Source organism: Porites lutea, chromosome 11 (genome assembly GCF_958299795.1).
Source record: "Porites lutea chromosome 11, jaPorLute2.1, whole genome shotgun sequence".
Classification (NCBI taxonomy): Eukaryota; Metazoa; Cnidaria; class Anthozoa; order Scleractinia; family Poritidae; genus Porites; species Porites lutea.
The window spans coordinates 9,503,007-9,515,486 of record NC_133211.1 but is presented as its reverse complement, the minus strand read 5'-3'; the positions used below and the strand labels follow the sequence as shown (position 1 = coordinate 9,515,486).

At 38.0% G+C, this 12,480-nt stretch overlaps 1 protein-coding gene and 1 long non-coding RNA gene across 2 annotated transcripts; both read right to left on the bottom strand.

The window, feature by feature from the left end:
- Positions 1 to 951: 951 nt before the first annotated feature.
- On the bottom strand, positions 952 to 2,593 carry LOC140951741 (uncharacterized). Its single transcript, XR_012167316.1, has 2 exons — positions 2,488 to 2,593; positions 952 to 990 (listed from the first exon to the last, which is right to left on the bottom strand). It is a non-coding gene; the product is annotated as an uncharacterized lncRNA (long non-coding RNA).
- A 2,377-nt stretch (positions 2,594 to 4,970) lies between these two features.
- Positions 4,971 to 12,445, bottom strand: LOC140952068 (eukaryotic translation initiation factor 4H-like). The gene is made up of 9 exons (XM_073401482.1): positions 12,319 to 12,445; positions 12,080 to 12,254; positions 10,654 to 10,708; positions 10,433 to 10,497; positions 8,991 to 9,105; positions 8,528 to 8,566; positions 7,864 to 8,064; positions 7,104 to 7,297; positions 4,971 to 6,739 (listed from the first exon to the last, which is right to left on the bottom strand). The coding sequence occupies exons 1-8, from the start codon at positions 12,429 to 12,431 to the stop codon at positions 7,113 to 7,115; spliced, it is 948 nt and encodes a 315-aa protein (XP_073257583.1). The 5' UTR covers positions 12,432 to 12,445; the 3' UTR covers positions 4,971 to 6,739; positions 7,104 to 7,112.
- Positions 12,446 to 12,480: the final 35 nt, after the last annotated feature.

Here is a 12,480-nt window from a genome sequence, read left to right as displayed (position 1 = left end):
CAAAAAACAGCTTGACCTATAATATATCAAGTCCACAAAAAAGTTTAATGAATGAATTTAAAAATACTCATTCCACTACCATTAGAAACAAAAACGATGTACTGATAAATAATACTGTTTACCAGTATTTTACAAAGTTGTAGAATGCAGATTTCATGTTGAAAAAATACTGTCCATATACATGTTCCATAATTTTCATTTAAACTTTGTCTCTCTTGCTCCCTTCCTGGTTTACTGTATAATATTATGTAATTATCCTCTTACTCCTGCTGATGTTTTCATCGATTCCACTGATAGATACAAGTAATAAATCACTGCTTCACTGCCAAAAGAGAATGCTTGCGGCCATGGCTATACAGCAAACAGCAACATAAGGACTTTTTCTTTCACCTACAGAAAAGAGTTAAGGGAAAGAGTATCAAATACGTAGTCAGATTTTTAATAAACCTCCATTAACAGAATTCTTCATGATTTTCAAAATTATTTTTAAATATAGTTTTACTAAGATTTCTAACACAATATAAAGCAGGATAAAGAATAATTGCATGATGTCTAAATTTTCAGCCAAAATCCATCCAGCGTGAAATAAAAGATTGATTGATTGAGGATACAAATTGTGTCAGTTACATAGGTACATTTTCACAACAGGATAGGAAGAGTAGAGTAGGAACTCTCCACAAACCCTTTTTGGCTTAACAAGGAGAGCCCCTGCTGTAAAGTATAAAATGATTAACACATAATCAACATGTGAATGGCTGTACTTGTTTCAATTAGATAATTACAAAGGCTATCTTTGGTATGATTATATTACCTCAATAAATCAATATAATATTTTTTAATCCTTTTCTTAAAAATATTAAGACGTCACATTTGACCACACACTTGATTAATGATGCAAACTGGTAAATATTAAGGTGGGCTAAAGGAAGAAAAATTAACAGTAGTCCAGTCTCACCTATTCTTGCAGCCTTCCAGAATATTCCCAACAGGCTGTGTAACAAAGAAAAATCAGCCATGGTTACCCTTTAATGGGAACAGGCTTAACAAAAATGGGAGCTTAAAATAAAGGAGGGGCTTATTACAGAAATTACAGTACAGTAACTGACAGCCTGAATGTAAGGCATTTAAAGGGGAAGATAAAGGGTGATGCAATGGGTATGTGAGGGAAGAGGGAAAGGAATGCCTGCAAGGACATTGTTTGACCCGTTTTTTTTTACACTCAGATTTGTAGCATATGCACATTGCTATTTGTTAATTACGTGTCCATCAGAGTGGTAGAAATCATAACCATGCTAATTTGAATATTGGTTCTCAATTAGTACCCTGGTGAGATCCTAACAACTCTAGGCTGATGTAAAATATGTAAGCAATTTGGTAAAAATGGATATTGAATATTTGCTCAACATCTTAGTTTGATGGGTGAGCCTTTCTTGGAGAAGAATGAGATACATGTATCAGACTATTAATTTGTACAGAATAAGTGTAATTCAATTTCCACTCCATTACTAAAGTAGTGACATTCATGCAGTGGAATAATCTGAGGCAAAGGTCAACAGTAAAACAAAACAGATGTGACCTCAAATGGCTAATTGAATAAAAGATCTGGTTGCCTAAGGAAAAAGGGATCTTTAAAAAAATCATAACTGTTAAAAACAAATTAAAGGCAGAAATGCAGTTTTGTTTTACTCATTTCTCTGAAGAGAGAAAAGATAATATAAGATGTGGTTCACATACCATGATTTTCTATACCTGCCAACTTTTCTTAAGATAACTCAGATTTGTGGATCTAATGATGGGGAGATGACAGAAACAATGGCTTTCTTGCAAGCCTTCTCCTCCCTTCCGCACCCATTATGTTAGCATGCCTGCATGAATTCTCTTCTCCCCCTCCTCTTAGCAATGCCTGTCATGCAGGCTACAATCTAATAGATCCCCCTACCCACCAAAATCAAGGATGGGAAAGTGGCACATTTTGGCCTTTGGAGGGCTTCATCCTCTGGGGGAAGGGGGATTTGCTGGCTGTTCCAGTTTATTCTGTCTGTGATTGCAATCTGGGACAAAATAGATAGAAAAATTTGACCCCCTCTCCCATCTCCTTGCCCATCCAAATCAAGGATGAGGTGTTTTGGCCTTTTCCTTGATTTTGGAGTGATGGGGGCCCAGTCCCTCCAGACAGGCAACATACTCATACCGGCCAATACAGAGTGTAACCGGTACTCAAAATTAATTGTACCAGAGGTTTATATCGTGTGTCGTGTGGTTTATATCTGCAGTTTTTGAAAAACGCCTTACTTTGATTGAACTAAAGAGGCAATTAATTTCCGGGGCTAAAGGCGTAGATCGTAGTTTTTTCCACGTCATCACACAACAATCTTTTAATGTAGTGGTGAACTGTATTGTGCACTATTAAAAGGCCAAACACAGAGGTGAAACAGGGCAATCTTATACTCAGAAATGTCAATACCATAAGCAGAGGAGTTTTCTTACCCGGTTTTATTCTTGTCCAAGAGAGCAGGGTAAATCGATCGAATGTAAGCACATGTACAGATTAACAAAAGCACCACTGTTAACAAACTTTGAAAGTTGAAGATGGCAGACTGTGAAGATAAAATAACCCAACATAAAATCGATCAGAAAAATTTTAAATGGAGCTGTTCAATAAATAAATCAAATATGGATTGAATGGTAAAAATCTGTCAGCTTACCATCGTTGTCTGCAAACCCTTCACCAGATTTCAATATGGCAGATTTGTCATATTCGATACCTGCTATATGAAGCAGTTTATGCAGGTTGTGGCACAGGCTCACCAGCCTACAAGGCTCGGAGCACAGACTAACCAAAGATTTATTGAAGCGGTCTGGCTGTGGGAATATCCCCTATTTTTGGTTCTTTGTTTGAATAAATGATAATTTTTTGACAGGCAGGTAAGCTAATGGAAAAATGCATGAAATTAGCGAAATCCTATATAAGAACTTTCATCTCAGACCCAACCAAGGCTAGGTTTATGACAATAGGCATTATGTAGTGGGGCTCTCAGAGACATGACGATAACTGAGCAATTTTCATGGTCAGGTCGAGATATTGCAATCTTCATGTGGTTGTAATATATAACCAAATGTCTGTATTAAGGACTGGACATGGACTTTTACCCCCGCTAATTGACCTGACAGCTATGCAGGGACCGCGGAGCAAGGTGAAAAGTGGGAGGGCTGACAAATTGAAAATACTTTTTCAATAAACGACCAACATACACGGTCAGTTCAGATTCAATGCAAGAAAAGACGCGATTACAATTTTAGTATAGAAAATACTACACTGAAGTGATCTCAAAAATTTCTAACTATGGCCGTTTAGTGTTCACCGTTCAAGTAATGTAATTCTTCTTGCCATCGAATATTTCATTGATTCGAAAGGAGAAAGACAAAATATAAAACTGTTATCAACTCAAAACAACTACTCAGCTTCGTTTGGCCTGAAAAAGCTAGTAATTTTCTTTATTTCGTCTGATAAATCTGACCAAAAAAAATCTCTGCCGGAGCTGGAAGTACAAAACACGCTGCCGAACGAAGCGAAGGGGTGGCCAAGGCATGGCGTTTGATCAAGGGGCAAGTCGGCCCCAGGGCACAATTACCGCGAAAAGCACAGGAGCCCCACAAAATGCCTGGCGTTTGAAATTAAAGAAAATACAGAGAATATAGCGGAATATAGACGGAAAAAAACTTGTACTATTATTATTTTTCTTTTTAGCGCTAGAAGTGGGGGCGGGGGCGCAAAAAAGTGGTGGGGCCGCGGCCCTACCAGCCCCTCCCCCTCCGCGGTCCCTGCTATGCCAAGCTGATGAGCCCCAACAAGGGCAAAACAGCTAGCCATGGCTGCCACTGCCCGGGTGATATGGTTGTGCATATGTGTAAGGTAGTAGCCATACAGCAGAGTTGCGTGTGCCTCAGAGCAGTTGAAGATGCTAAATAGTGAAATTAAAATAATATTATATACCCTGTTTAAGACTTAAGACCCTGAAAACCATACCCTGTTAAGTGGCACATACCTGTATAGGTCTGTATAGGCTAAATAGGGGAGTGCCCCCTAGGGGTTCAGCCCTGGCATAATGTTAATCCTGAACTCACTGGAGTAAGCTTGTTGAGGAAATGATTATTATTGTACATCCTGAAAAATTAAGGATTTCAAACCCAACATCCCTCTACAAATTTCGGTTTTGCATAATGCACTTTGATTTCATTTTACTCTTCCACCATAAAATTAATCTTCCTTCACAGCAAAATTATAAGTGACACGAGAAATATAGCCCCTGTGTGGCAATCGACAAACTAAAAGGAGGAGAGAAACGGTAAATTACAAAGTGCAAGATTGGGAAGGGTGTGGAAGAAAGCTAAGGAGAAGTACCCTGTGAGCAGAGGTTTCTCCCTTGCTTGGCTTTTAGCGTTTACAAAGTCATTTGTGTTACTTGCAAGTGGCATAGTTAGTTTGTTCTTTATACCTGGCACAAAGAAAAAAGTAACTTCACCACTAATAAGCAACGCGAACAGCTTTGTAAAATATTTGCTTAAAGCCAAGAAAGAGAGAAACATCTGCTCGAAGGGGAAAGGATCAGGGAAGTTCCTTTCTCTTTCTTCCTCCACCATGGTTGGGAGCCCAGTGCTTGGAACCTGTGAAACCTGGGTGTCCGGTATATGACTTTAATGGAAAAGCTAAGATTTCTTAGTTGCCCAAAAACAAAAGTAAGGCACCAGCGGCCACTCGGCACTGCCATAGCACAGTCCTACCTTCCTTCGTGCCCTTTATAATACTTAAGCTCCCTTCCGCTTCAAACACTTGCCACACAACTCACTAGAAGCGTGGGCTCTTGCTGGCAAATAACATGAGCTTCGTGTGTCCCTACCTAACTTTGAGTTGTTTAATGAGCTTATATGTGACTATAAATTAAAATTATCAGAGGTAAAAAATGACAAAATTCTTTCACAAAGAGTGTTTATTCTTCTGAACAGGGCTGACACTGGATATTTAAATATTAAATACAATATCCTAGTGACATCACTACTCTTACCAGTGTGATTTCACCATTCACAACTCTGTTTTACAAAAACATTAAAATGCACAAAAAAGCAACTTCAAGTCGTAATGACTTGCTTACCTAGAACATGCATCACATAAAATCCTGTCTGGGTGACATACATTTTTTCAATACCTTGTCACAAAATCAGATCATTGGTAACAACTTTAATAGGCATTAACATTACATCAATGTTTCTGACTGGTCAACAGACTTAGGGGCTCTTCTTATGGAACCAGAATGACTTTCATTCTGTAATGAATTCATTCCATCTCCTTATATTTCTCTATATTTGTTTACATGATACCGAATTGCAATGTTCCATCCCCCTACAGGTCATTCTAGAATTAGTTCATTCCGGCTTCCAGGCCGCATGAAATTCCCGTTCTGGTACGGAATTCCATTCTGGTATCATGCAACTGAAAATTAGCTTTGTTCTGGATTGAAAATCACAAATTGTTTAGTCTGAGTTGAGTGGTGTTTGCGTATCCGATATGGGATGAAAACCACACATTTCAGCGAGACACCTTAGGCTCAGCCGTTCAGTTTTATAATGTGAATGCAGTACAAGCTTCACACTTGGACAAAACTCGTTCTGGAATGAAAGTCATTATGGTATCATATAAAAAGCCCCTAATAACATTATTTCCATCAACCCATCAGACCATTGCTTAGAATGAAACATCTTCTCTAAACAGTACATCATAAAGAAAATTGTTGAAACTACTGATTCACTGATGACCCCTTAAATGACCATCTTTAAGTCAGAGAATAGTGCCCATTAGTCAATACGTCTACTAGTTAGAAGGAAAAAGCTTTGATGAACAATAGAACTAAAGTATACAAAAATTAATGAGCCTGACCCAGGCTACCGAGCTCAAGGAGAGTTTCTAACATTTTCAGTAAAAGTATATAGATTAAAAGTAAACATAATGGGACAATTGAATACAGGAACACTCTTTTGTTGAAAAAGAGAATCACCCAAAACAGAAAAGTGTATATTTTTTTCTCTTTATTTGTGGCTATTAATTTTTAAACTGCAATAATTTTTCATTCTGCGTGCAGTTAAAACAAAGTGACCAATTATTTATTTTATTACGATATCCCAAAGAGAGAAGAAAATTGAAGTCATCGTCAATAACACAACAGTGAAATATGAACAGGAGAGGGTTTTCATTTTTTTCGACAATTTTTAATAACTTCCTCAAGAAAAATGTTAAATTGTTTATGTCACTTAATGTATAGGATTGTAACTGAAATTCTAATAAACAAAATATGAGAAAGGAAAATGACTGGAGGAATAAATCTACAATCAAGTGTACACAAAGAATTATAATAATATCTAAAGGATATGATTCCAACAAGCAACAGAGAGTACAAAGAAACATGCATATTAATTTATAATGTTTAACTCTTGCAGTTCTATGACCATTGAAAGCAGTCCTAAAGAAGGATTGCTTCAGAAAGTCATCATCAACTATGGATTTTTCACAACTTCCAAGTAACACCAAGCCTTGAAATGTAGAAATAGTCTGACAAATCTACTGATTGGATAGCTGAACAGGGAGCTGCTCTTGAGATGAAAATGCTGTGGGTTTTTTCTGCAGCAGATTTTGATGTTTTCAATATCCAAGAAAGCAGTCTTGTCCTCAATTAAAATAATATTTTTCCTGTAGTGGAAGTAGAATTACAGGATTAGGACATGCAATACGAACTTTAGTACCAAAATGGGTACCTTTGAGGAATCACTAAATATGCATATTGCAAGTACCATGTCTTAATCAGTGCCCAGTTCAATGAATGGAAGCAACGATAAAAGATACACTACTAACACCAATCATCTTTGTCTACTTGAAAATCATGTGACCTACGATTTCATGTGACTGAAAGTATGTAACCTGGTTGCATGAATTTTGTTACTAAACCTTGTACTGGTGATATCATGACAAAACTATATTGAATGATTGAGCAAAATAGCAAACAAAAAGAGAAAGCAAATTTAGCCACAGGTATAAAGCACCAATGCTGATTTACCTTGCCTTTTTAGTCACTACTTTGGCTTGATTTGCTTTCGCTTCTATCTCTTTCCTCTCTGTTTGTTTTATGTTCATCTCTTGGTTTTGCTCCACCAAATATTGTCATCTGTTGAACACTTGATGCCACTTCATTCACGGGATCTTTCACTGTGCGTGGCTGGAGTTTTAATCTTGGTCTGGCTGCAAGCTCCTCTATTTTTATAAAGGAAAAAAATAAATGTGAATGTTTTCTAAAAACACTGTAACAACTGCTTCACCAAATGGAGAATCTTTAGGGATTTTCATGTGCCAGGACACAGCAGTAGCAAATAGGTATGGTAACATGTTTTCTTTACTTTACACACCATAAACTGCTGCTTATAAGACCCCCTAGCACACTTATAAGCCCTCCCAGCTACAAGCCCAACAACCTGTACATGTCCGATTATAAGCCCCCCAGATTAAAGACCCCCTCTCGCTTGTATTGAAATGAATTTGATCTATTATGACCTTTTGAGGCTTAATTAAAGAGCAGTAAATGCAAAATATATTTTGAACAGCACTACTATAGCTTGCTTTGAAGCACTTTTTCTATTCCGGATATAAGCCCCTCAAATCATAAGCCCCTCCTTTTATATGCCCTCCAAAAACCCCTTAAGAAAATGTATAAGCCCAGGGCAGCAGTTTATGGTAAAGAAATTTGGAGGTTTTGTGTTTTGCTATGTATTGTTTCAACTTTGGTTACTTCAAAGAGTGAAGAGACTAGAGTACTTTCTTACCTGCTGAAGGTTCTCTAAACTCCTCCGACCGTGGTGGACCTCTTCTATCACCTCCTCCAAATCCACTTCTGTTACCATATCTTCCTCCACCAGATCTTCTTCCTTCATCTCGCCCACCCCAGCCATCTTCTCGGCCACCCCAGCTTCCTCCACCACCGCCCCAATTGCCACCACCTCCTCTGCTGCTCCAGTTTCCACCTCCTGTAAATGTCAAAGTAGTGATCAAAAACATACAACAAGTTCTTTCTAACAATCTTTATCTGGCTAATTATTGGTTATGAATCAAGCCATGACCAGAAGATCCATCTTATAACTGGGTACGGGGTGGAGCCTATGACTAGGTTAGTAAAATACCTATTTTGAATTTTAGGCCATTCTTCTAGGGTTTAAAACTTTCTGAACTTGTGCACGTGACCTTTACAAAAGTAAGTAAAACATAAATTTTTTTTGCTCAATGTTGAAATGCAATAAGCTGCTTCAGCTAGTTAAATAACACTCAAATAAATTTAATAATCTACAATAAATGATCCTCAAGTGGCAAGAGAGAACCACAGTTGAACCTTGGAATCTGAGCCATACACGAAATGCACAGGAACTGAACCCAGAATATCAGTTTGAGACACTGACCATTCAGCCATGCTAAAAGAGTAACGAATTTAAATACCTCGTCCACCATGTTGTCCATCTCTGTCACCATATCCACCTAAAAAGAAACAGAAAATCGGGTCAGGTATATGCAGTGTTGCATCAACCCTTTAAACCCCAGTATCCACATACAAATTCTCTAAGCTGATCTCTATACATTTCCTAACAGAATTAGTTGAGAGAACTTGATAAAAGATCAAAGCATTATCTCTTTGATGATCATTTCGTTAAAATATTATCCTCAGAATAATATTTTTTCCCTAAATTGTGTATTGATAGTAAGGAAAAAATTTATTTGTTTTCTCTGACAACTTGACACCAGCTGTCCAATTTCACCCCCTTCCCCCTCCCCTGGTCCCACCCCTCATCCCTTTTCACCATTGCCTAAACCTAGCTAACATAGGAAATCTCTCTATGCAGGATTTAACCTATTTTTATTTAACTTATATTTTATACCAGTAGGTAACTATTTGTACCCCTACCATGAGAATATCCCCCTCCACCTCGTCCTCCTCTTCCTCCACCTCTGCCACGCCCACCTTCTTTGCGCCCTTCGGCTATGTCAACTCTCAGAGATCTTCCTTGATTGCCAATTTCCTAATATTAACAAAATTTTAGTTACATTATCACATGGCATGAATAGCAGAGAAGGCTGTCCAGAAGGTATTTCTTTGAATTCTTGTAGGGGTGTATACCCTGAAGTGGCAATTAAGGGGCAAGGTTTGGGTGTGCTGTGAATATATAAGGCTTAAGTACAATAACAATATCCATGATAAACCAGCTGTCACATAATCCTGTTTGCTCAGGACCAAAGCAGTGAAGCCTGTCATGGTCACTGGGGGATAGTTTTGATCTCTTCCTTTTACTCTTGAAAATAATAATAATAAGATATTGCTGGGCCTTCAGTATTCCTGTACTTTCCAATGCAGGGTTGTCAAAAGTAGCAGGCTGCCAGTGAAAATCGTCGCCTTCTTGGTTACTTCCGGCTGGCTACTCTGCTTAGCATTTCTTTACAGATGGCATTTTTTAAATAAAATATCCCTGGACTGGGCACTTATTTTGACAACTCAGCTGACAAACCTGCAATGCACTGGAGTAAATGAAATTCAGGCAACTCAATCAGCCAGAATTTCATCATAAATGGCGTGATTTGAAGAAGCCCATATTCTTGTCTGCACAATACCCTAAGAATGATGTTGTTCCTGGCACACACTGTATGTTGTTTACCAGTCATTTTTACTTTTGGTGGTGCTTGGTGTTATTAACAGTAAGGTAGGTCAGGACTGCCATGAACACTACCTGTGCTTACAGGGCTCAAAATAATTTTCAGACAGTGGCCAGACACAATGACTGGCCAAAGAAATTTTTTGTCAGTCAAAACATTGAAAAAATTAACTTATCCTTGCTAAATTTTCTAATTATGAATGTGATTGTACAATAATGTATTTAAACAAAGAGACCAAAATCTAAGTTTACAGGTGTGGATTTGGCTGTTTGGCCAAGAATGAGGGTGTTCATGACCGGTCAACACCCAAGGTCAACATGACTGGCCAGTGTAGTTTTTGGCCAGTCAAGTTGCCATTCTAGCCGGGCATTGTCATTGTTGACCAGCCATTATTTTTGGCAATGGCTTAGCCACAATTTTATTCAGCTCAGAGATGCAACCCAAGCTCACCAAATGACAATAAACTGTATGTTAACCCTGTAAGCCCCAGTATCCACATACAAATTCTCCAAACTCATCTCCATACATTTCCTTAAAGAATGAGTTGAGAGAATTTGTAAGAAGATCAAGGCATTTTTACTTGGGTGATGATTTTATTAATTCTCATAACTTATCTGTCGACAATGTATTGATATTGTTAGGAGAAAATTGATCTTAGTCACTATTGGTTAGCCAATCAATGTAAATGTGTGTACTTACTGCACCATCATACAATAACGCTTCCTTAAGAGCAGCAAGATCATCAAATTCAACATAACAGAAACCTGCAAAAGGGATTGAGTCACAGTTTTAAATCACTCACAACCTTCTCTGATCAGTAGACTAAAAAATTAATATTTGACTCAAATTAATCTGTTTTTTTATAATTCACCTCAAGAGAAGAGCCAGGAAATTTTAAAAATAATGTTTTATTATGGTACCTTTAAATTTATCAGTTTCTTTATCTCTCACCAATCGAACACTTCTGATATATTCCTACAATAAAATCAAAATATTTATCATCCTCAAATTTGTCTATTGAGAGGTCATTGAACAAGCATTACAACTGACAAGCCATTATTTACAGACTGTTCATTATTTTATTAATAGGCGAGAGCTTGTGAGATTTGAGGAGGAGGAGGAGGAGGAGGTGGGGGCAAGCCTAAAAATAGAGGGAACCAGACAGAAAGTAAGGTCTGTTTGAAAAGGGGGATCCCCAAAAATTCACCCACAAGTTTTCCATTGATGGCATCTGTAGCAATGCAAACATTCTGCCAAAAATTCAAAACTACCATTTCTAACCATCAGAAAATTTGCATTTTTACTTGGAAGCACGGCAATAGACCCCTGCTTTGTTACCTTCCTGAAAGCAACTCTATTCCATGAACTTTTTCAAGACAAAATATAGCCAAAACTTAAAATCTAAGGAACTGCTGAGACCATTTAAAATTGGTACGACTAAAAAAAATAGGGGTCATTTATCTGCCTTTGACCATAAATAATTTGCAGAAGAAGTATCATGATTAATTATTAAAGGACCATCAACTCACAAAAATGTGATTGTGACTCCCAGTCCCTGTCGATGACATTGATCATGTGTGGAAATAAGCAAGGATTCATTTAGAGCTGCAGTTGTACACTAAAACCTTCACCGATCATTTGCTCACCCACCTCCTTCCCTTTTAATGAGGAAAATACTTTTAAAGTCCCCCTGGGAATTTAAAAATGAAGTAATAGATGACATCCCTTGTTTCTGATAAACACCTTTTTCCCTCATCCAAAAAAAACCTTGGATTTAACCAGGTTCAGTTCTAAGCAATTTCATTTATCTGCAGAATACTCATGCAGAATACCTTGCCACTCCTCAACACCTTTTATATTTGCATGTGTCTTGCATGCGTTGCCATGATTATTGTAAAAGAAGACAACGTTATCCACGCCTTAAAATATTTAAAGAGAAACAATGAAAATGTGACGAAGTATTCGCGCCAAACTTAACTAGCAAGAGTTTGCTGCAGCACTTTATCTGAATAACGAGATCGCTGACTTATAAGTTTTTTGTTAAGCTTGTATAAAACACTGTTGTTGTGAGATCAATAAGCTTGTAAATCTTATTGACAGCAATGTCAATGTTGAATGGAAAAGCATCTGACCTGCAAGTACACTACAGCTTCGCTCTCTTTAACGCCCGAGCAAAACCTACACCGAAAGTAAAGCCATGCAGTTTGAAGGTAAAGAATCGAGAGAATCATTGCACATATACATTGCAAGGAGAGCACGCGTGGGTTATTATAGAAATCATGATCGGAGCATCAACTCTATTCAAACTAGGGCCTTTTTTGGTCTTTGATCGGTACGATAACTAACCTTAATATCTGCAAAAATGCGATCCAGATCTCCTTGGACAGTTTCTGGGGGAAGTCCCCCTACAAATGCAGTGAAAGGTGGCTCTGTCGGAAGTGGCCTTGGACCGCGATCGCGATTCCCTCGGTCACCTCCTCCACCACGCCGTCTTCCTCCACCGTACGATCCACCATAATCCCTAAGGAACAAAATCGAGTTTGTTTTATAAAATTTCTACAACGAGGAAATTTGATGATTTTTACCTAGGAGCATCGCCAAAATTATCGTAGAATCCTTTTCCACCAAACTCGTTTCTGCCGTCGAAGTCGTCCGCCATGTTGGCTGAACACAAAACAGACCATAATTTTAGCAACATATTTTCGCAACACAATGAAGCGAGACCATAGTGTACATAGTCAGCGGTA

Excerpts from the sequence above, each read along its gene's own strand:
- LOC140952068 (XM_073401482.1), bottom strand. The coding sequence starts at position 12,431 with ATGTTGCTAAAATTATGGTCTGTTTTGTGTTCAGCCAACATGGCGGAC. Across the intron at positions 9,106-10,432 it reads CGTTATTGTATGATGGTGCA|GAAATTGGCAATCAAGGAAG; the intron begins GTAAGTACACAC and ends TGTTAATATTAG. Across the intron at positions 7,298-7,863 it reads GTTTAGAGAACCTTCAGCAG|AGGAGCTTGCAGCCAGACCA; the intron begins GTAAGAAAGTAC and ends TTATAAAAATAG.